Source organism: Dipodomys ordii, unplaced genomic scaffold (assembly GCF_000151885.1).
Source record: "Dipodomys ordii isolate 6190 unplaced genomic scaffold, Dord_2.0 Scaffold5, whole genome shotgun sequence".
NCBI lineage: Eukaryota > Metazoa > Chordata > Mammalia > Rodentia > Heteromyidae > Dipodomys > Dipodomys ordii.
Genome location: NW_012267221.1, coordinates 12,110,079 through 12,135,552, shown reverse-complemented (window position 1 = coordinate 12,135,552; position 25,474 = coordinate 12,110,079). Strand labels below are relative to the sequence as shown.

The following is a 25,474-nucleotide window of genomic DNA, read 5'->3' as shown; positions in this document are numbered from 1 at the left end:
ACCTTCAGGGAGCAAAGCCATGAGCATATTTCTGAACAAGGCAACAGAGCCCAGAACAGCAAGAATAGAGCCTCTGTTCCATCCCACCAACTACAGCTTTTCTCCCCAAAGTATATCCAGCAACCTCATCACCTTTTAAATGCCAAAAGAGGTGACACTGAACTAAATAGACCCAGTGAGTTGAACCTAACTGACATAAAAGGCTGGGTCATAACAAGCCTACTTCTGGATGAGCACAGAGGCCATGCACAACATGAATCTCAGTTTGTCACACAGGACACGGCCAGAAAGCACTGAGGTATTTTGAAGTTAGATTAATTTCGGCCAGGAGTCACTGAAGTGAGCAGTTGCTACAAGGCTATGTGTAACTGGTATTCAGTATTTATCCTCCTGCGGTTCCAAGGTCCCATCTTTAACTGGATGACTGATGATGCCGATTAGGGAGTCACTTTAATTTTCTGTACCCAGTTTCATTTCATAGAGGAACTAATTTGTAAGTCTGCGGTGCCACAGGCTACATTTGATCTTGTAACACTTAAACCTGACAGATGCTGCTTCAGTGGCTATATCTGAAGGTGAACTGCTTACTGGCACAAGTTCAGCGTACAAAATATAAGACCTAGAAGGACTGTCTGAAGAACTCACCTAGTAATAGAGTTTTCCTGTTTGTTCTATAGGTTACTTTTGTTTTGCCATCACTAACACTTGAATGGAAAGGAAAGATACATATATGTATGCATATATATACATGCATATAATATAGATGTATATATATATGCACTTATATGTGTGTATATATGTACATATGTATCTACATACATATATATCTTTTAGGGAAAGGTACAATTCATGCCAAAAATGCACTTTCAAATCTTGAATTGTATACTTTATGCTCAGCCTAAGGGTGGTATGACCTCACTTACTTAGGCTACTGCAAGAGGCCCCTCAAAGAGCCATAATTATTGGAACAAGCTCTATGTGAAAAAATGCTCTTGGAAACCACTTTGTAACTTCTGTGGGTACACAGTGATGTACAAACTTCCTGTGCCTAGTACAAAATTAAATAATACAAGAAACACCCAAGCCAAAAAATAGTTCCTGCCCACGAAGAACTTCCAATTTAATTGGGAACCAAGACTAATACCCAGGGAAGATCATTAAACATTCAGAAATAGCATAAATCAAGCACTCATTCTGAACATAGAGGCAATGGCTTGAAAGCAAAATTGTCCCCCTTCAGAGATGCTCACAATATAGGTAGAACTCATTTGTCTCATGTGCCTCATTTGTCACTTGGCACAACTTAGAAGAAACTATTTTCTTCTTACTGTAGTGGTGCAGAGGCTTCTATAATTATTGACATGTGGTTTGGAAATCAAGGTTTAGGTTTGTTTTGTGTTTTCTCCCTTGTATGGGTGTGATCAATTGCCTAAACCCACTTGAGAGGAAACAGTCAGTGGACATGGCTATGAAGTCCTCCAGAGAACAAAGGAGACTGTCTTCCCCCAACCTGTGACACTCCACACTTGAGAAAGTGGAAGAACTTATCTCAGAGTTATACAACATCAAAATAAATGTGTTCAGGATGCTTTTCCTACTTGAACTTCCCTTGCTTCTTAGTTCCTTCTTGCAAGAAGTAAAGAGGTCTCAAGTAGATCGCGATTAATTCCAGTGGAAAAGACTACAAGTTAGGGGTCCTGAGTATGCGAACAGTAGTAGCTCAGGGGAAGCAGAGAAAACTCAGGTAGGTAGAAGTGCTAAATTTGGAAAGGGTTTACAGATGGCTCTCTTGCCACTGCTTGGGGCTCACACCTATAATCCTAGCTATAGAGGAGGTCAAGATCTTAGGATCACCATTCAAACTCAGCATGGAAAGAAAAATACATATGACTCTTATCTCCTATTAGCCACCAAGAAGTGAGAATTTGAGCTGTGGCTCAGTGGTAAAGCAAAAAAGCTAAGTGACAATGCCCAATACTGGTGTGTGTGTGTGTGTGTGTGTATATATATACATACATATATATATATATATGTATGTATATATATACACACATATATATATGTATATATATATACACAATATGTGTATATATAATTACATATATCCATGGTGTGTATATACATATATATGTATACACTATTGATATATGTATGTGTGTATATATATATTTATATTTCATTAGGAGGCAGTGAAAGTTTTAAATAATTTTTACTTTCTATGGACCTGCTTCCTTTCTCTTAGGAGAATTGTCTTGGAATATAGGCACTTTATTAAATACTACTCTGTCTTATTACCAGAATGGTTGCTCTGTAACTTCAGCTTCTCCACAGAGAACATATGATTATTGAGTAGAATCAAGGAAAGACAAAAGTATTGTCAGACAAGGGTAAACTGCACTAGAATACTACAGGCTCAGTGCTAGGCAGACATAACATTTCATAAATACAGTCAGAAGATGGCTTATTCAATGATGCACATTGTTTAGCTAGCATAAGCAGAATTATCCAGGATGATTCCTGTCAGCATACTTGGATTCTTGCACAGTTGGCAGTTTGCCTATGACATTGGAGCCAAACACAGAAGAAGAAGAAAACAAAACAAAACAAGACTAGAGTACTATCCTAGCTCTTATCCTGGTGTGTGCAGCATCCTCAGAGAGAATCTCTAGGTCTTCTTTTCACTAGCTGGTATAGCTGATGGTCAGTGCTCCTCTTGTTGACCAAGTCGAAAATATGCTCTGTCCAATAAAATTTAAAAAAAGAAAAAAACCTACTGCAAACACAATTCCCAAAAGCTCTTTCCAAAAATAAACTAAACAGTAAACTCATTGTTGGTCGTGGGGCCTGAACTCTGGGCCTGGGCGCTGTTGCTCAGCTCTTTGGCTCAAGGCTAGCGCTTGAGCCACAGCATCACTTCCAGCTTTTTCTGCTTATGTGGTGCTGAGGAATCGAACCCAGGGCCTCATGCATGCAAGGCAAGCACTCTACCACTGAGCCACCTTCCCATCCCCAGTAAACTCATCTTAATGGTGACACTCTTAGGAGATCTCCCTGTGAGGAAGGGGGGGCAGTTTGTATGTAAGTAGGCATTTCTCCTACATCATCCTTCCTCCTGCCCACACATTTCTATACCCCGTGCCAGCCACGCCCTACTCTGACCTGAGACATGGCGCATAATACTTAGCATGTTTATAGCTTTTTAGCTACTACAATAAAATGTTTAGTGCAGTCTGTTTTCTATAATGCTGTTTTCTTTTTAAAACAAAATATTCCTTTTTTTTAAGTTTTTTATTGTGAAAATACCATACAGAGGGGTTACAATTACATGAGCAAGGTAGTAAGTACATTTCTTATCAAGCATTGTTGCCTCCTCCTTTGTTTTTCCCCTACCATCCCTGCCCTCCCACCTCCACAACTACACTCCCCCCACACACAATATTTCTTTTTTAATCTGTTATTAAGTTTTTTTTTGCAGGTCCTGGGGCTTGAACTCAAGGCCTGGGCACTGTCTTTGAGACTCTTTGTGTTCAAGGTCAGTGCTCTACCATTTGAGCCAAAGTGCCACTTCCCTAGTGTTAATATTTTTAAAGAGACCTTATCTTATAGCAGAGGCTTCTTTTCAAGGTATATTATAATTTATGCAAGGAAATTGGCAAAAGGATAGACAGTTTACTTTTGTCTTTCTGTACCCAGTCTCTCATTTTTTCCTAGCAATTCTAGAGGATTCTTCTTCGTTTGGATTTATCTTGGTTTTGAGTGTAGGCTGGTTTAGAGCCAGTCAGATTTTGGAAAGTCCCTAACCAGTATTAAAAAAAATGCTTCTTTATGAGACCTTGATGAATTCCACAGAGGTTTTCAGAAACGACCTAATATTTGTCCTTATGAGAAGGTAGTATGTTAGTGGTTTTCTATACAATGAATGTTAGAAACAGGCCCAGAAAGTTCTAGTGATATAGGACCAATGTCCATAGAAGTAAACATGTGCCAGGCAGAAACACTGTGGTCATCATGATTTAAGGATTTGTCTAAAACAGTTCCTCCTGGAACAGTACCTTCTGGAAGACAATGCAGCGTCTGCAAGAATAATGCATGTGGAATGATGGTTAGAACTCTCCTGGAGCTGAGAACAGCTGTCATCCTGTTCACCATCAACACCCCACTCCTTATGACCAAGGTCAACCGTGTGTTCAGTGCTGCAGGAGACGATGTGACCACCCATCTCTTGACCTTTCCATAGTGTTCTTGGAGGTTTGAGCAAGGCCTTATGTATTAGGGCAGAGAGGTTCAATATGAAGAGGTTTGTAGTGTCTGATCATGGGTATGAGTGCTTATGCAATTCATTTTTAATAAGTTTTTTATTGTGAAAATACTGTACAGAGGGGTTACAATTACATGAGCAAGGAAATGAATACATTTCTTATCAAGCATTGTTGCCTCCTCCTTTGTTTCCTCTTACCATCACTGCCCTCCCACCTCTCCCTGCCCCCACCACCTCCCCCAAGCCCGTGCTTATGCAATTCTGTGTTGTGCTGGCCTCACAGCCAAATCACACTAAGCTTATCTGCATCATGGCAAAGATCCATAGAACTGTGTATAGTGACTGCATCCAAAGCCTTCAGCATGTTGTACATGTACTTTCTGTGTCCTCCTACTTATTAGATTAGCTATGTATCCAGCAGACTCTCACCCACCATTTATACTCTGTTTACAGTGATGCTGTTAGGGCAGGATCCCATGGCAGGAGACAGAAAGTCAAAGTTCAAAGAAGACCTACGATTTTAGGTTAAAGGCCTGAAGACTTTTTCAAATGTTTTCCTTACTTTTGTGCTTCCTTAATATTTATGTTAAAGACTTGTTATTAGGTAAAAGCAGAATTTTTGTGCACCTCTATGACCACAGTTGGTTTTCCATACCACAGATTCTATACCCACCAGTTTGTCCAATCATGCATCAAAAATATTCAGGAAGCTAGGCGCTGGTGGCTTATGCCTGTAATCCTAACTACTCAGGAGGCTGAGATCTGAGGATCGCAGTTCAAAGCCAGCTCAGGCAGGAATGTCCATGAGACTCTTATTAATTAAGCACCAGAAAACCAGAAGTGGCACTTTTGTTCAAGTGATAGAGTGCTAGCCTTGAGCTGAAGAGCGCAGGGACAGTGTTCAGGCCCAGAGTTCAAGACCCATGACCAACAACAACAACAAAAATTCAGGAAAATAAAATGCTCATAGTTATACTGCAGTATCAGACTTTGGGAAATGTTTGTGCCTATTAGTTCAGATGAAGAAGAAAATAGCTTCCTATTTGGGTGATGAAGAAAAGAATATGAGCTGAAAGATTTCAGAAAATGTCTGTGGCTTACTTTTAATCAAAAGACCTTTAGCCTAGAACACCCCATAGGTTTGGGGAAAAAATTGATTTGGGGTAATTTGTGTAAATTTTTTAATCACTCTAGCCTAAGAATATATTTTAAATTGCAAATCACTTCTCTGAACTCTTTACCTTTGGGCATAACTGAAGTAATTGCAGAGTTGGTAATGAAGAAAAGAAGAATATTACATACTAATTTGCTAATATACCCAAACATGGCTATTGTTTTTAGCCATAGTACTAGTATTTGACACTTCCTTTTCTACCCTAGAATCTCGCTTCTAAAACACAATCAAGTAGGTCAGCTGAAGGTCTGTACGGTAGAACAAGCCAGCATCACACACTATCTCTCCAGCCTCACTCTTCAATCCATGTATCCGGCTCCCCAAAACAAACCATGCACCACCTCCTAGTTTGAAACAAGCCATAGGAAAGGAAAATTAAACGAGGACCTCTCATTTTGTAACAAGCTGGTACATACACTCAAAAATAAGTGAGCTAGCTTAATGCCAATGTCTCATGCCTATAATCCTAGCTATTCAAGAGGCTTAGATCTGAGGATCAGGATTCAGAGCCAGACTGGGCAGAAAAATCCTAGGGTCATCTCCAGTTAGCCAGCAAAAAGCCCAAAGTGGAAATGTGGCTCAAGTCACAGGGTACTTAACTGTGAGTGAAAAAGCCAGATGAGAGTATGAGGCTGTAAGTTCAAGCCCCACTATTGGCACAAAAATAAACGAATGAATCATACGTTTGTTTTTCTGCCCAAAACATCTAACTGAAATCATCTGGCCTTTATTCAGCATCAGGTTAAGTGTGAGTTTTAATAAATTACAATAAGATATAATAAAGTTTCAATCAAGTGGCCAATAAATTATATCCTCTTGCTCTCTGAAATTCCTAGAAAACATGGACAATTTTATAATAATTAAAACATTAATAATGTACTGCTGTAAGATTTTGTAATGCCCTCCAAATGAAGGAAGCAGCAATTGTAAATAGCACCAACTGCTCTTGCATCCATATTTTGCTTCTGTGTAGCATTCTGATTAAAACCAGTACAAGAGGAAAACTCTCTCTTCCCTATAAATGAGTGGGTTTTTGTGAGATTGGTACACTCTTCTCACTGAACTACAAACCCCATTGAAACAAAGATTGTAATTTATCCACCATGGTAAAACTGGTTTTCATATATCCTTCATTATGAATATACTCAACAAAACCTTTGGCTGAAAAAACCAAAAGGAAATCAGAGAGGAAAGAAGCTGTTAGGATTGTTTGCTTGCACTCCTAGTCTCAGAAACAAGGGGCTATGAGCTATATAAACAACATGACATTCCTACTGCTTACAATTCTTTAAAGTAAATTGTATGCCTAAGATAAATTACACCTGCCAGTACACACACTACTATAACTGCTTAACTTTTTTTTTGCTTTTAGAAGAAAACTGTCTTAATGGCAATATATAGAACAATGCAGTAAATACAATTTGACTTTGAAAGATGCTAGTACATTCTATGCCATTTTCTTGGTTTTAAATGATGTATTTACAAACATACCATCATTTAGTCACCTGATATTTACCAAAACCTTACTATATATTTTAGCAGGCTTTGCTGCAACCTGAGATTTCTTTTTCTTTAACAAGACAGAGTCCAGATGAAGGACCATGTATTGCGAAGACATCATCTCTGGATAGGGATACGGGGCCTTCAGTGAAGATTGAGCTTATCTGTATACCAGGGTGTTGAGGTGAACTTCCAGAATATATCCAACTTGGTGGCTTGCTTTCTCTGGAAAAAGTTATATTAATGGAGAAAAATAGTTGATACCACTCACTGAGCTAAGTGTAAAAAGTAGTTTACATAAAGCCTCTAGACAGAAGTGTCTCCTTATACTGAAGACTCATAAAGTGCTAGCTCCTCAGGGCTTATGTGCTTTCATGACTTAAGGGATTATGTAGCTCAAATGTCACTGAAGAATGCAGTACTCAATATTACAAGGACCTTTCCAGATCTGTACAGAGTGAGATCTTGCCTTTCCCTCTGAGTTCTTGATTTGTCCTTTCACAGCAAGGTATCTCCCAACCCAATGTCACCCACACAGTACTCCTCCCTTCCTGGCCATCCACAGGTCTTGCATACTTATTGACCCTAGGGATTAGATAATATCCACTGTTGGAGTTTTAAGCAAAATTTTCTTTGCTTCCTAAAAAAGGTAATTACTTAATGGAATTCCAGCTGTAATAAGATCTTACTCTCAGAAGCATTTATTCTTTATCTGCTTCTTATTGGATAGTGTATTCTTAGTCCTAGCTTCCATCTGAACATTAATGGTCGAGTTGTGGAATTAAAAAGACCATCAGCAAGTGGAAAACTTTATTTCTTTATTCCTCCTACTTATTTACCTTCTGCAATTGTTGGTGGACATAGAAAATACTTAGTGAGCATGTTTTCTGAAGGGACCGATAGTTTAGTTTCATTCTAGGGTTTGACCTCAGGCCATCTTTGATCATATATAGTTTGTTTTACATGAAAGTTCCTTTTTCAGGAAAGCCAGGTGATGGGTTGGCATCAGAAGGTAAATAATGAGATACTTTGTAAGTGATAGAGGCCATAGCTTACTGCTACTCTCACCAGACACCTGTTTTCTTCTTCACATCTGATATATTCGTCCGTTTTTATTGCTATAACAAAATACCTTATTCTGGTGGTTTTATACAGAAAAGATTATTTAGTCTCAGAATTCTGGAGGTTCAAGGATAGGGTGTTGGCATCATCTTAGTTCTGATGAGGACCACATAGCAGGTGGCATTTAAGGCAAAACCAGAGAGAAGTGTGGAGGTTGGTCTCATTCTATAAGAATTCAGGCTCTCATGTCAACCACCTTTATTCCTTAAGAGGCATGCCTCTCAATATGGACCAAGCTTCCAACATATGAACCACATCCAAACCATAGCATACCCATTCAGAAGTGCCATTCAAAAGGTATTCCTATGCCAACCCATCCCTTGAGAAGAGCTCACCCCAGGGAGAGAAGACGGTGCCAACCAACAGCTCATCTGCACTGAGAAGAATTACAGCTCTATGTTTTGTCTTGTTTTGTTGGCAGAGAAGTGTAAAGAGACACTATTGCTCTACCCTGTCATTAGTGGGTGGGTAATAGTGATATAAAATAAGAGATGAATTAGGATAATAAGAGGCAAAGGAGAAAGGAGTAAATTTTCCACAAGTAATATTTTTCTCTTCATGGTTATTTAACTTTGAAACCGAACTTGAAAGCAGTAATCACAGTTCTACAGTAGACAAAAGACCAAGTGTAGGAACCAGACAGGAAGGTAAGGTGTGAGTGCCTTTATTACATTATTGTACATTTTCCTAACTACAGGAAAATGTACAAATGCCAGAAATGCACTGCTGTTTCCATAATAGAACAGCAAAGAAAAGGGAAAGTTACAGATGCCCAGTTAACCTTAACCCTAAGGAGCAGAGATCTTTTAAATGAATCTACATCTTTTCTTAAACATATATTTATTGTAAAAAAGAGTCTGCATCTTTTGCCAGGCTTGTTCCTTGGATTTTTTTTTTTTTTTGGATCATATTGAAGTGGACCGATAGTAAAGCAACACCAAGTGAGAGGGTTTACAGCCCAGGAAAATTTAAACCAGGGAGCAAGTATTTTCAGTTTCCTTATGATGGCTATTATTTACTACTGTATTTACTCACATTTTAAAAATGACAGCTATTTTTATTCATTCATTGAGTCAATCAGTATGTAAAAGGCACCTGTAAAGCACTAGTTCTTTAGGCACTGGGATTCCACAATGATGAAGTAGAGAAGGACCAGACACCAAACAGTAGCCATAGTCACAAGTAAATACTACATATGTTCTAAGTAAAAACAAGGTATGAGCCAGTACAAGGGGTTGAGACTCACTGTGAGAAGTGGAGGACTCTCTGGGAAGCTACAGTAGCTCTGTCTGTGTGCATGCGCGTGCACACGCACACACACACATACACATGCATACATACACCTATCCTGGGACTTGAATATTGGTGAACCATCCTCTGTTGAGAAACCAAAGCAATCTTCTTGTTCATTCTAGTGCTTTTTACATTTTTATTCTGAGCCCACTAAAATTCCATCACTAGCCACTCACCAAAAATATTCATGGAAAAAATATACAATCAGTCTTCTTTTTCCCTAACTTAAAAAGCTAGTGTACAACTGAGTCCCTGTGGCTCATGCCTGTAATCCTAGATACTCAGGAAGATAAGATTGCTTTCAAGACCATTGGTCCAAGCCAGCCAAGTCAGAGAAATCTATAAGAATCTCATCTGAAATTAACAAGCAAAAAGACAGGAGTGGAGTTGTTGCTCAAGTGATAGAGCACTAGCCTTGAGCAAAAAGGCTAAGTGACAATTCCAAGACCTTGACTTCAAGCCTCAGGATTGGCACACCTGCACACACACACACACACACACACACACACACACACAATGTTTCATTCCATTTTGTCATCAGCACACATATCTAATTTGGGTTTTATATTATTTTTCCTGTTTACTCAGCTCCTACAGAACCTTTATTGTGCAAGTTTGCAGATGGAGGACAGAAGAAGCGACAGAACCCAAACAAATACATCCCTAATGGAAGACCATGGCACAGAGAAGGAGAGGTGAGACTTGTAAGTCCTTTCTTGAAACTGTGAGTATTACACAAAAGTTACACGAAAGGTGACTTGCTTTGGCTATGACATTTCAGAAATAGGTGCCAGGATTAAACCTTCCACTGGTAGATTATAACTCTAAAGATGTCAGGTTTAAACTCTTCCCAATGTATATATATGGTGCTAAGAAAGGATTCCCATTTGGACAGATGGGACTATGGTGGGAACTAACTTGGATTGCCAGCAATAGATACACATAAGTAATAGGATTCTATATTGCTATAAAAATGCAACAGTGTTTTGAAGTTTTCTCTTTTTGTCCCAGTTTAGATGTATTCTTTTAGGTGAGTTTACATTTATAGTATTCAAGATACAGTCTAAGCTAGATGCTGGCAGCACACACCTGTAATCCTGCTTAGGAGCTGAAATCTGAGGGTCACAGTTCAAAGCTAGATTCAATTAAAAATCAAAAAGCTGAAGTGGAGGTGTGATTGTGGTTCAAGTGGTAGAGTGCCAGCATTGAGGGAAAAGCTAAAGGAGAACATGAAGCCTAGAATTCAAGCCTCAATACTAACACAAGTAAAGGGAAAAGTAAATAATGGTAAAATAATATATTTTTAATTAAAAGTTTTTAAGCTTATTCTTTTGAATAGTTTCTTGAGGGGAAAAAAAAACACCCTTCAATTTCTTAGTAAAAAACTAGGCCTTGCTGGACACCAGTAATCCTAGCTATTCAAGCAGCTGAGATCCTGATGATCACAGCTTGAAGTCTGCCTTAACAGGAAAGCCCTTAAGACTCTGATTTCCAATTAACCACCCAAACACCAGAAGTAGATCTGTGGCTCAAGTGGTAAAGCACTCAAGGACAGCACCCAGGCCCTGAGTTTAAGCTTCAGGAATGGCATGCGCGTGAGCGTGCGCGCGCGCACACACACACACACACACACAAACACGCATGCACGCACATAAATTGGGCCTTGACTTCTCTATATTTGTTTTCAATGAATTGTGATATTAAAAAAAAATACAGGTCTGGGAATGTCTGGAGAAAAATGTTCTAGAATTTGTGTTATGCATTGATAACCACTAGCTACATATGGCCATTCAACGACTTGAAATTTAGCTACTTCACTAGAGATTGGATTTTCTATTTAATTTTCAATAACTCCGTGTGTCTAATAGCTTCCATATGGGACTGCACAGGTCTAGGGCTTAATTCTTTTCCTGAATTTACAATTACATGTGCCTAACAGAAACTCCCAGTTTTATCAATTGCTATTATTACTGTCTTGGACTGCAATGACTGTCAGAAATGGAACTTTAGAATCATGCCTTTCCAAATGAATGTTCACACTTCCTTTTCCTTCCTATAGGCTGGAATGACACTCACTTATGACCCAACTACAGCTGCTATACAGAATGGGTATGTCATTTATACAAATACATAATGGCTTGAGGGAAAATGAAGGTGGAAAAAAAACAGACATTTTTTCCATGAATTATTCCATTCTAGGATTACTTAATAAAGGCTTTTGTGTTTGTTCTAGATTTTATCCTTCACCATACAGTATTGCTACAAACCGAATGATCACTCAAACTTCTCTTACACCCTACATTGCATCTCCTGTATCTGCCTACCAGGTTTGTACCTTTAGGATATGTCAGCAGTGTAACAACTTGTGCATCATGAATCTCTGCTGCGTTTTGATTTGTCTCAAAATTCTGAACAGGGTCTGATGAAATTTAAGTCAGGTTTTATGCAGCCTGGATACCCAGTATAGAATAAGCTTCTTTTTTGTTTGACAGAATGATTTGCTTTTGCATATAGGAGACTACAAAGCCAGGGATTAAGTGTTTGTTCCATGTCAGTCCTTGCATAGCAGTTTAGTAGTTGAGATAAACCCACACACTTCCTCTACCCTGAGCCCTGCTTTTGGATACCATATGTCCCCAAAATGCAGACTTGAAGAGAATTGCCATTAGGCAAAATGCAAAATAGATGTGGACCCAAACTTCTGTCTGATCATCAGCAGGAACTGATACAAGAACAAGAAACCTGACAGTACGCATAAGTCTCTCCTAAGATACAGTTAAGTGATACAGTTAAGATTAGGGACTCCTCCCCAACAACAAAGAGACAACTCCCCTGTTCTGGTTGTTTTCTTAAGGAGTCTCTACCTTAAAATAAATTCCCAACTGAGAACCAAAGCACCTTATTAAGCATGTGTCACAACACTAGGGCAGTATTGAGCACACAGTGGCCTATATGATTTTTTTCCTCCTGTGTCAGAGTCCCTCAACCAGGCCTGAGCCCCTATCTCCCTCCAGGAAAGTGTTATAACAGAGTACAGCCACTAGCATGAGGGAGGAAAAGTCTCTTCTGATGACTGTTGAGACCCTGTTGACTAAACTTTTTTGCATTCTTGTTTTTAAAACAACTGAATTAGATATAATAGTCCTAATTTCTGGAGTAAGAGCACCACAATATAATCTCCTAGCTATGTTATCTAACAAAGCCTCAGTTTCCTCATCTTTAAAATGAGAATAGTAATAGTTGCTATCTCATAAACTTAAGAGAGTTACAACAACTAAATGAGAATATGTAAAGTTCTACATATCACTCATAGCTCATTAGCACTCAGTGATGTTATTAGCATTCAGTATGATTGTCATCATCATTATACATTAACTATATTTTTCCATAATGGGATGGTTAACTTAAGCCAGTATCAGCTGGTTTCTGTCACAAAAATATGAAAATAAATAGCTTTGAATAACAAAGAGCCATTAGATGTACTGAAACTGAAATTTACAATTAGTATTCACTGCTTCTCTCAGCTTTTAGGTTCTTTCATCCTTCTTCTGAATTGTCACTCCTTTTCTTTTCTTTACTCTCTCTAAGCTGAATTGCTTATTCTGGTGCGTCAATTCAATCCTTAGGGCATAATAATTATTTAGTTAATGCTTCTTTGGTTGTTTAGACTTCAGATTCCTATCTTTTCCTTGATTCTGTAATACTAAGATCTACTGTAGAGCATTTTCCCCAAAACAATTCCTGTGTCTGTTATTAAAAGATAATCTTTAATTATCTGAGTTTAGAAATATTTGATATTTATAAATCTCTAAAATTAGGGGCAAGTTTAAACTTGTTCTTGGGCAAATGCGAGATAGCGTATAATTTCAACATACGTTGCTATAGATATTTCCACTATTAAACTATATCTCTACTACCTTCTTTCCCTTTTAATATAAAAGTAATGTTCATTTCAGAATCATTTAATAGAATAAAAATTTAGAAGGCCAGTGTTGGTAATCAACTTGATATAGCTAACTGGAAACAATATATCATTTCAAAGGTCTGATTTCCTCTCCTGGGCATCCTGTATTTTTCTAAGATCCATGTGGAATTTCATTCCATTTGCCTGATGCTCACTGCCATGGCCTCTCAGATGGATTCTTAAACCCCTATGTTCAGGGACAGGTAGGGTCATGGATGAGCTTTAAATAATCTATGATCCCTCTTGTTTGCAATATGTTGTTAATGGATGTGCAACTTGTTTGGGGTGGGGTGGGGAATCTATTTCTTTCAACAGGTTTTCAAAGAGATCTGTGGCCTTAAAGAGGTCGAGAGTTAATAGAATATAGATGTTGTCAATAGGGAACATTGAGAAATAGAAATATAAGCAGCTGATTTGCTGCTTAAAGAAGAAAACTAGATTAGATGTCATAGCTCCCTAATCTCATAGTGCTAGAAGCAATAACAATTAAGATCACTGATGCATAAAAAAATGGGGAATACCTGGACTAAGTTGGGATCAGTAAGGAACTGCTTACCTCACATGCTTTACCCAGTGAGGACCCTTCACTCAAGTTGGGGTGGGCCGTTCTCCACTAAACCACCATATACTTATGCAGTTGGATTGGAGAAATTGGCATCTGCAAGAAACCACCAATACCCCAATGGAAAGGCTACAGTCCAGATAACTGAAATGTTAACAAGGCAGAAGCACTTAACTTTGGTCTGCCTTAGGTGGCAAAGGAAACCAGAGAAAACAAGTATCGGGGCTCTGCTATCAAGGTAAATCACAATGCATTCTTCCCCCATGACTCTTCCCCATATCCTCTTTATAGAACCTCTGAAGTTAACACTAGGGAATAGGCAACACGAGGGCTTTGTTATTAAGAATTGGAAATCAAGACTTGTTTTCAAATTTCATAGGTCCTGGAAAGCCCTGGGCATCAGAACATGGACTGAAGTGATCTTGAGTGGCAGACTAAACATGCTTTTGTTTTTGGCCACCTAGCCTGACTCTCACATCTTACTTCTCAGTTGAGGGGTCAACCATGTGGATGCCCTTTTAACTGTAGATGTCAAGATCTAGTTACCAAAGTTTAATTTCCAAAATCTGAATTTCAGATGTTTATTTTTTTCTAACTAGAAATTGACTTTCATACAAGATTTCTGAAGCCTCATTTCCTGTTTATCAAAGAGATATTGTATTTCCTGATTCTTATTAAATGATTACATACTTTGAGGGTTAGTTTTTAATAAGATTTGCTGGAACTAATCCTCATTCATCTGTTTTCCTTATAAAGCACCTGTCCATACCTTGATTGTAACATTTTCTACTAATTATTTGATTTGTTTAGATTTTTTTCTCCCTTGCTTAGACAACAAATTTCCTGAGGGTGGGAGCCCTTCTTGAGTTCACCTTTTTCTCTTTGGTGTCTGATACTCAGTAAATACTTGTTGAGAGGGCAAATAGAAATTGGTTCTACATAATCATTCTATCCCATTCAGAGTGACCAGTTTGCCAAGAATTCTAACTGTCTTAATCTTTTTAATCATTGATAGTATTGTTTCCTTATTTTCCTTCTGTAGATATATAACACGATTAGTAAGATTTCTAGAGAACTAGATAATTATTACAGTGGGAATGAATGTTTCTTTCAAAATCCTCCCTTTTCCAGGTGCAAAGTCCTTCTTGGATGCAACCTCAACCATATATCCTACAGCACCCTGTAAGTTTCTTATCTTAACAGCTTTGTGTACTGCCATTAAGCTATGTATGCTTTCTGAGTTAAAACCCTCTGCCAGAGGTGGTACAGAATTTGAGAAGGTTTAAGTATAGAGTATGAAAATATATAGGTTCATTGCCAAACTTCCACTCACCTTTGTCTTAAAACAAAATTGTACTAAACCTGAATTGAAATTTGCTCTTAAGGGCATAAAATTCATTCTTTTTTTTTTACTGCGATTTCATCACACTCCATAAAAATGGCCATCATCAAGAATATACCAACAAGAAATGCTGGCAGAGATGTAGGGAAAATGAACTCTATTACATTGCTGGTGAAAGTATAAACTAGTGCAACCAGTATGGAAGGCACTTTGGAAATTTCTAAAACACTAAACATAACACTACCCCCATGAGCCAGCAATACCATGCTTGGGCTATGATCCAAAAGATTCCACATCAAGATACAGCAAAGACATTTGCACACCCATGTTTATTGCTTCACTATTCACAATAACCAAGTTATAAAACAGCCCAGTTGATGTACAGTGGATGAGTGGATCAATAAGCTGTGATATATAAATAATGTATTACATAAATAAAATATATATTGTATACTATACATATTATATATAAGTAAATACATTATATATTTTATATTATATGTAAGGTAGGTTTCATTGGGTTGCCGATAAAGAGAACACCACGTGGTATTTAGGCAGGAAAAGAAGTTTATTTACTGAACTGCTGCCCCTGCCATACATGATAAAGAGGCCCACCCCTCGGCCAGGACTTATTTAAGCAAGGGATGGGAAGAGGTATGGCCAGGTGGGCAAAAGATGTGGCCACACTGGATCCAGATACGACCTCAGGGCCTGGGACAAATCGGATGGGAGGGATGACTAAGGGCGGCCCAGGATGTGAGCAGGAGGGGAGGTGACTGCTTCCAGGTGTGCCAGTTATCTAGGTATCACAAATGCTCAGCAGAAACTTAGCCAAGAGGTAGGGAGGTGTCTGCACAGGGTCTGCATGGCCCGGGGAAGACCTTACATTATATAAATGAAATATATATTTTACACTGTATAAAAGCACACTGTAAAAGTATATATAGTATATAGAAATGAAATAAATATTTCATAATATATATAACATGAATTTTGTTATATAACTATAATTATATATATTAAAATATATTTTAATGTATATGTTATACATTATAAGAATTTACTCATCCATCAGGAAGAATAATATGCCATTTGCAGGGAAATGAATGGACTATTACGTGAATTAAGTCAGGCTCAGGGAGCTAAATCTCAAACATATGAAGACATATAGGATCATATGCATAAACACAAATTGACTGAAGTATGGTGTATACAGGGGAAATAACTTACAGTTCAACAAAATGAATAGTATAGAGCCAGAATATGTGTTGTGGGATGAGGGACATGTCCAAGGGGAGGAAGGGCAGATGAATGGTGAAGGAAGGATGAATGAATACAGGGGATGAGTGGGTTTGGAAGATATGAGAGAGGAGGATGGAAAGGGTGACATTGATCAAGATGTATATTAGTCATAAACTGATAAGTTGAATTGAAACCCCTTTGTACAACTACTTAAAGATAATAATTTTTTAGTTTTATTTTATTGTAAAGATGCTGTACAGAGGGGTTACAGTTACACGAGTAAGGTAATGAGTACATGACTTGTCAACCAATGTTACCCCTTCCTTTTTTTTTAATACTTTTTTAAATATTGAAAATAAAGTACATTCTGTTTGAGGCAGTGTACTCTTCTTCTAATATTAATTCTACTTCACCTTATTATTTAATGTGTTTTCAAAGCTAGTTTGTTAAGTTAAAGCAGGAGTTTAAAAGTTGTAAACTAAGAGAACAGGGTCACAAACCAAGCTAAGAATGTCCACAATGGGTCTGGGAAGGTAGCTCAGTAGTAGAGTGCTTGCCTTACATGCATGAAGCCCTGGGTTCGATTCCTCAGCACCACATAAGCAGAAAAAGCCGGAAGTGTCACTGTGGCTCAAGTGTTAGAGTGCTAGCCTGGAGCTGAAGAGCTGAGGGACAGCGCCCAGGCCCTGAGTTCAGGCCACATGACCAGCAAAAAAAAAAAAAAAAGAATGTTCACAGTGACCTGCATACTTGCCATGAGAAGGCCTAAGTTTTCTAGTAACCAGAACAAAAAGATAAGCAAGACAGTTCACAATATTTCTAAAAAATTGATGGATTACTTAGTAAAAGAACTCTTGGCCTTATATAAGACAGGAATTCACTTAAGTATTCCTCTTAAAGTAGGTACTAAGCAATGTAAAACTGTGTGTGTGAAATAATCTAAAGATAAGAAGCTCTGAGCATGTGACTTCTCTTAAGCAAATAAAACATGCAACACAAGACTTCTCTGATGACATATGTATTTATGCATATATGATCATTTGTACATGTATCTACTTTTGCACACATATCCACATATCTACACATACCCACACATGTATGCATAACAAAATAATATGATCTAATTTTGTTCTAAGAGTCATTTGGCCCACACATAACCATAGCAATCTCTGTCTCTGACAACTTGATGCTGCCCTATTTTGGAATACTGGAAATCAACGCATTTTTAATTTGGGTTTGTCTTAGTAAATTACCATCCTACAGATAGTGTGAGGGAATGTGAAAAACAGGATCAGGAAATTCCTCTACATTCTGGGCTTCTGAGTCATTTTTATGTTACTCTATTATTTTTGATGATAAACAATAAAAATGAAATGTATCTTTCTTTTTTGACAACTTTTAGAAGACAGTTCTTTTCATTTCATGTCTGAGAGGACATGAAGAATATTAGCAGAAAGTTTTGATCCGAGAGTCCAATGCCTTTTGCCATTCAGATTCAAACTGGTTGGTTTAAGCCACAATTATAAAGTATGTTCACATCCATCCCTGCCCTCAGTTGAATATCTAATTCTTGATAAATAACAGTACACTTAAGGTTATAGTAGCTACAGTGATAACAAGCATGTAGTACCATTTGTGGAGTGTTAGAACATTGCATTCTCTGGAAATCAGGCGATGGCAAAAGTGAAGAGGAATGGTCAAGTCCATAGAACATTTTTTGATACATTTTTTATTGTAAAAATATTGTACAGAGGAGTTACAGTTACATGAGCAAGGTAATGAGTACATTTCCTATTGAGCATTGTAGGAAAAATTATACAACTCAAAGATACAATCACAATTGACTGAATTTTGGTTTATACAATGAATGTATCACAACCTAATACTGGTAATGGCACAGCTTTCAATAAGTTAATGTTTAAATATAATACTAAATTAATGTCACATCCCCAAATATGAAATGTCTTCATGTTCTCTGACTGTAGGCTGGCTATGTGCATAAAGAGTCTAGAACTCCAGCAGAAGTACCCAGTGTTGGTCATACATACTGGTTCTATTTACAGGCTGGAATATGGGTGATTGTACTTTTTATTCCTTTCCTCTCTAGTTTACTTTTTTTTTTCTTTGTTGATGGTAGAGCTTGAACTCTGGAGCTTTTCAGCTCAAGTCTATCACTTGAGCCACAACACCACTTCCAGTTTTTCTGATGGTTTATTGGACATAAGAGGCTCACAGACTTTCCTACCTGGACTGGCTTTGAACTGCGATCCTCAGATCTCGAGTAGCTAGGATTACAGGCATGAGCCCTGGCACCCAGTTTATTTTCCTTTTTTCTTGTTTTTTAATTAATTATCTTTAAGTAGTTGTACAAAGGAGGTGTCATTTAACAAAGTAGTCTATAAATACAATGCATCTTGGTCAGTGTCACCCCCTTCAACATTCTCATCCACACACACCCACCCCTTGCCTTACATGTTTGAATTTTGCAGTATATACATTGAATTCTTCACTGCATTCTTCCCCCTCTTCTCCTCTTCATTCTTAAATACATTTTTAATAACCAACATTTTTTAAACTTTTTAAAAAAAGAACATGAAACTAGGGTAGAATTATTCAGCCTGCCCGAACTGGCCTCTCTCCCAAGGGCACACCAATAATAAACTTCTGAGAAAGACAGTAAATGAAGAACATACTCTTGATGCTAACAACTTACACCTTGAACCAAGTGACTTGTGTAGAATATTTTTTAAACGAATCACCATATTGGTCATGTTGTTTTGTAGTTCTTTTAAAAGAAAAAAAAAAACCTGGTCTTTTTTTAAGAAGGCGTATTGTAGCTCTCGCCAGCCAACAGACATCCCAGTTTATTTCCTGTCGCAGCTCCTCCTGCTGGAGCTTAGCTTAATTAAGGGATGTTTGTGGCCTTTGTGACAACAAACTATTTCCCCTCAGATGCTTATGAAGCCTCAGGAAAAGTCATCTGGAAGGTTTTAGGAAATTGTTTGTGATACCACTTCCAAGTTTAAGAGAAATTATTTTTGCTTCATATGCTTTAGCAAACAAAAGGATTTCTCTTGTAAAAGGTAGCTCCTTCAGCTTGTCTGAGTTGTTCTTGTCTCACCTCTCTAGGGCGCTGTGTTAACTCCCTCAATGGAGCATACCATGTCACTACAGCCGGCATCTATGATCAGCCCCCTGGCCCAGCAGATGAGTCATCTTTCCCTAGGCAGCACCGGAACAGTAGGTGGCAAATTAATATCATGTGTCTGTGCAGACAGAGGAGCATCAATTAATACTGCCTGAATCTTTTCTATCAAATTGTGCACTCAGGGATGACAAAGATGGTATCTGGTCCCTCTTCCCTGCCCACATTGCCTTCCACAAAGTAAATAGCCAGACATTTTCATTCATCGGCTGAATGTCAACTCTCCTTTGCCAAAATGTAGCACCCACACATGCCCATATATAGATTTTATAAGCAGTGTCTAAAGCCTGCAACTCAGCAAGTAAAAGATAAAGGTGATTAGTGCTGAAAAAGACAGGAAATACTTTTTTCACTATTCTTTTTGCCAAATTTGGAAGCACTGAATCATTACCCTGGTGGTGAATTATTTCACTGGAATCCAGGAGATTGGGTGGGTAGTAGGTTGAACTGATACTAGATCAGATTCCAGGTTGGAGGCTGATGATAGAGTTTCGGTTATAAGCAATGGGCATTTGATTCAGCCTGTGTCCACAGTATCCTTAAAGAGCAAAGGACAGTACAGTCTTCCCTTCTTGTGGATTCTGTGTGTGTGTGTGTACGCATGCACACACACGCTTTTGTGCACGCATGCACATGCATGTGCATGCTGGTTATAGGGCTTGAACTCAGACATTGTCCCTGCTCAAGACTGCTCTACGACTTGAGCCACAGCTCTACGTCCTGTTTTTTAGTTGGAGATAAAAGACTCCCAGACTTTCCTGCCCTGGCTGGCTTTTGAACCATAATCCTTAGATCCCAGCCTCCTGAGCAGCAAGGATCACAGACACGAGCCACTGATGCCTGGCTGAAACATGGGATTTTTATTTTGACAAATTAGAAAAGCTGAAAACTTGGACTTCACCTTCCATGTGACACATTTGTATATGCTAACTAAGGAGAGCTCATTTGAGTTTCTTCTCAAATTCCCCGGGTACTCTGCATTTTTTGTGGCTTACCACTGCCCCTCCTGACTGCCTTCTTTTTTTCAGTACATGCCTGCGACATCAGCCATGCAAGGAGCCTACCTGCCACAGTACACACACATGCAGACGACGGCAGTTCCTGTCGAGGTTGGTACGGGCATCCAAAGGCCATTCTGGCAGTGCTTAGCTTAAGAAATGGGTAAATTCAGTAGAACCCAAAGCAAAATCTAGCAACAGTCAAACATTTGCATGAAGAATTACCTGTACCAGGAGTATTCACCTAGAAAGTGTTTTCAGTTACAAAATAGAATTCTCCTCATAGAGAGTATACTATCTAGATTGCATGCCTAAGACTCTCCAAATGTTTTCTAATCTTGAGTATATCTCATAGCCTCTTTATTGTTACCCCAAAATGATACAGGAACATTAAGATAAAACTGCAGTTTGCAGTCCCAGTACTAAGGAGATTATGTTAGTATTAATAAGAATAACAAAAATAATCATAATTCAAATACTTAATAAGAAAAGCCAGTATTTCAGTCATGTAGTAGGGATAACAGAAACCACATCTGTTTCCTAGAGGGTATTGGTATAGCTAAACATGCTTAGTTCTTATTTTGGAAGATACCTGTATGGGAAAATCCAATCACCTGAATTGTGACTAGACAGAAAAAATTTTTTTTTTCTGTAAAGCACCCTTAAAATTCCAAGGAAATTCAGAAATCCAGTTGATCTCACCCAGTAGGCAGATACCAGAAGTTCCATTTCCAGGAAGGACCATAGAAATGTGGCTTATTATTATTGCTTCTAATTGTGCAACATTACACAACAACAGTTACCAGAACCCACAAGGACTTATCTGCAATTGCAAAACTCTCCAAAAATTTATGAAAATGCGAATTCCCTTTGTAACCACTTTAGGAAACAGGAAAAAAATAACCTGGCCTTTGGCAAAACCCAGGCCTAACTTGTGTAGGCAAGGCAAAATATTCCTCTTTCACTGTAGAACTACTGATATGTTTGATTATGAAATACGACTCTAGACCCTACCATATATAGGTATATGTGTACCATGTCTTAGATTCCATACCATACCATGCCATCTGTTCCCAGGGGATAAGAATAGACAAGTCAACATTAAAAGAGGGCGGTCCCATAGGTCTACCATATATCAGCTAATTCAAAGCCTTAAAAACTTTACGTGAGGGCTGAGAAGTTGGCTCAGTGGTAGAGTGCTTGCCTCGCATGCATGAGACCCTGGGTTCAATTCCTCAGCACCACATAAGTAGAAAAAAATCTGGAAGTGGCACTGTGGCTCAAGTGGTAGAGCGCTAGCCTTGAGCTGAAGAGCTCAGGAACAGCGCCCAGGCCCGGAGTTCAGCCCCCATGATCAAAAAAACACAAAAACAAAAAACTCTACATGACATAAAGGAACTCACTTAATATGCTTGAGTTTAAAGTATATGCCCTGGTATGCAATCCAGTCTATGAAGCAGAGTTTGGCTGTCATTGCTAATCTGTCTCTTCCATTCTGTTTCATTGTAGGAAGCAAGTCCTCAACAGCAGGTGGCTGTAGAGACATCTAATGATCATTCTCCATATACCTTTCAACCTAATAAGTAACTGTGAGGTATGAGGGAAAGGTCTCCATAACCATGGGGCTAACATCAAGCAACGTCTAATGTTTTCTGTTGTTGTTGTTGTTTTGGGTTTCCTCAAAAATTTATATAGAGAATTATATAAAGAATGACTCAGATTTGATCATCCTGCTTTAATTATAAGCAAAGGAACCTTATTAAAATGTAAAAAAAAAATCAATGATTGTGTGAAGTTGCAGATTTACCATTCTGCCTAAAAATAATGAATATTGAGTATTATTGAAGCGAAATATATATTTACTATCCCCCAAAACATAAAATCTATATTACCACGGGATAGCAGGTATTAAAAAAATAGTTGCATAAGTATCCTATCTTGTATGCTCAGATACTTATCAACTAAAGGACCTGTAGTATATCATGTTACCTCAGTCTTAAAAGATTAGCTAGATCTTGATTTGTGAGTTTAGATTTAATGGCAGTATCCTTAAATACAAAAGATTGTCTTCCCAGCTGTTTCTTGACTCTCAAATTTTCCAACTTTTTGCTTTACCATGGATATTGCTATAAAATAACTACTATGTGTGACTGGCTTCTGGATTGCTTTGGTGGTAACACATGTACTGCCAGTTTGGAGAGCCATATGAATCTGACTCTGGTCCTCTTACTGAAGAAAAGCATTCGTATGAGTCCCAGACTTGAAAAGAGAACTCGAGGCATTGAAATTGCCCCTCAAGCCTGGGGGCTTGCCTCACATTTGGAGTACCTGCCTAGTAAGTGCAGGGCCCTCCGTTCAAACCCTAGTAATGCAAAAAGAAAGAAAAATACTACTTCAGTTTCAGGATGTACATCTCCTACTCTACAACCAGTGATGAATAAAGTCTTGCTCAAACACATGTCTATTTAAAGCAAGAAGGAAATCTGCTGTTATACGCAGTCTACCAAAGTATCTGTTCTTCATCTTTTCAGGTGTACAGAAGGATGCTCTTACATGAAGAAGGGTGTGAAGGCTGAACAATCATGGATTTTTCTGATCAATTGTGCTTTAGGAAATTATTGACAGTTTTGCACAGGTTCTTGAAAATGTTATTTATAATGAAATCAACTAAAACTATTTTTGCTATAAGTTCTATAAGGTGCATAAAACCCTTAAATTCATCTAGTAGCTGTTCCCCTGAACAGGTTTATTTTAGTAAAAAACAAACAAAAAAAACAAAAAAACAAAAAGATTTTTATCAAATGTTATGATGCAAAAAAAAAGAAAAAAGAAAAAAGAAAAAAAAAGAAAAGAAAAAGGAAAAAAATGAGAGAAAAAAAAAAGAAAACTTCAATTTTCTGGGTATGCACAAAGACCATGAAGACTTATCCAAGTGCATGACCGGATTTTTGTAGTTTTGTTCATTTTGTGTTTAATTTGTGGTTTTTTTTTTCAGCTGTATGAAACAGGCTTTCTAAAGTTTTAACCGTCCAACTTCACCCATGTGTTTGTGCTTGCTGTGCGAGTGTTCCTGTCACTCGATGTTTCTGTCCATGTCTTTTCTTAGCTTCCCATTTTTCTTTCCACGTAGTGTGAAGTGTCTTATCCTTTTCTATGAATTCCAATTTGCCTTAACTCTTTTGATGCTGTAGCTGTTTCAGTAAAAAGTTAGTTCAAACTAATGATGTAGAATGCTTTGACCAAATGAGCTGGTCTATTATGCCTTGTAAAACAGCAGCATAGGGCTTTTAAAAGGTAGTCAATAAAAGTTGCTGAAATTTTGGCTTTTTTTAAATATGTAGTAGGTGTTTTTAATGATTTTTTTCACATAATGTGTAAGGTAGTGAAATACAAGAAGGGAAAAATGTTTTGTGTGAAACACGTTTTCTGACTGGGGAAATTTTAATAGGGTAACTTGTTTGTAAGGCTGTATGCCAAGTTTCCTCTGATAGTTTGACTGATTTAGGATATCTGCTGTATGATGCAATGTAAAGTCTCTTTTGCCTTTTTTTTTTTCAGGAAAAAAAACTAACTTGATGTTCTAGATTTAGTGTAGGTAGCGTTGGGACTGGGGGTGGGGGGTGGGGGAGGGGAGTCACCCCATGTTTTGTCCTTCCTTTATACTGATGATAGTGCTTTAGAGTGAGGATTATGCCTGCAACCTGGCAAACCGAGAAAATGTTGCTATTGCAATCAAATGGCAAAAGCTAAAAGTAAGGATTTCTCTTCAAACATATGCTGAGATAGGAATAGAAGCAAAATGATTGGCTACTAGCTCTCTCTCTCTCTCTCTCTCTCTCTCTCTCTCTCTCTCTCTTTCTCTCATTAGGTAAATTTGAAAAAGTAAAAAAAAAAAAAAAAATGGCTACTAGCTCTCTCTCTCTCTCTCTCTCTCTCTCTCTCTCTCTCTCTCTCTCTTTCTCTCATTAGGTAAATTTGAAAAAGTAAAAAAAAAAAAAAAAAAAAACGACTTGGCACTTTTAAAGGTAACTTCACCAAAGACCGAAGAGCCAGTAACCAGTAGCTCCAACTTGTCTCAGCATCACATCTTCTGTGCTCTTTTATTTTTGCCGGACCAGTTTGCGGTTAGGAGGATGTGCCTTTTTTGTACCTTTGCATTTAGGTTTTATAGTTTTAATTGATGTATGGACACACACAGACAAACAACAACAACAAAAAGCATGAAGGAAGATTTGGACCCAAGCAGTGCCACACTTTGCATCACTACAAGTGTTTAAGTGTAAAGAAAACCAATTTTGAAACTATGAAATTCCTGATTCATAAATACACAGTTATTTCTACTTTAGTACATAGGAGATGATTCACTGTTATTAAAGCTCTTTTCTTAAAGCAATTGCGTATGTTTTCAAAGCAATGATAAATTAAGTTGTCTTCCAAAACTGTGTACTTGTCTGGTCAGCTGTGTATGATCAGTTATCTACCTCAGAGTCTGTTTTCTTTTGTGCTGGGACAGGTTGCTGGCCCTTCCTGTTTCCACAGACCAAATCCTCCTAGCTCAGGAGCTAGGGCTAAGCAGTTGTTTCTTTCAAGTATTTTTTAGTTCTTAAATTTTATTGCTTGTATTTGATTATCGATGTCAGTGACATTTCATAGTTTCAAAAGTCCTTGCTGCTCCGAGAAGTGTAGATTCTAGTAAAAAATTAAATAGTCATAAGAGAAATGTGTTTTGGGTTTTTTTTATTTTTTATTTTGTTTCCTTTTTTTAAGTTGTGGTATTATTGGTTCTATGCTCCCTGAAATATTACTGCTTTGTG

At 37.9% G+C, this 25,474-nt stretch overlaps 1 protein-coding gene across 6 annotated transcripts in view; it reads left to right on the top strand.

The window, feature by feature from the left end:
* Nucleotides 1-23,482, top strand: part of Rbms1 (RNA binding motif, single stranded interacting protein 1) — a 225,942-nt gene extending 202,460 nt beyond the window's left edge. For 2 of the 6 annotated variants that reach the window (XM_013029918.1, XM_013029956.1), the window contains exons 7-15: nt 9,936-10,051; nt 11,407-11,456; nt 11,581-11,674; nt 14,064-14,111; nt 15,005-15,055; nt 19,587-19,697; nt 20,691-20,771; nt 22,170-22,254; nt 23,192-23,435. In XM_013029918.1, coding sequence (XP_012885372.1) covers nt 9,936-10,051; nt 11,407-11,456; nt 11,581-11,674; nt 14,064-14,111; nt 15,005-15,055; nt 19,587-19,697; nt 20,691-20,771; nt 22,170-22,247 — 629 coding nt within the window. In that variant the 3' untranslated portion in view covers nt 22,248-22,254; nt 23,192-23,435. Of the gene's footprint in view, nt 1-9,935; nt 10,052-11,406; nt 11,457-11,580; nt 11,675-14,063; nt 14,112-15,004; nt 15,056-19,586; nt 19,698-20,690; nt 20,772-22,169; nt 22,255-23,191 lie in introns of all 6 variants that reach the window. The other 4 variants (XM_013029927.1, XM_013029950.1, XM_013029944.1 and 1 more) reach the window with 4 other exon arrangements.
* The last annotated feature ends 1,992 nt before the right edge of the window (nt 23,483-25,474 follow it).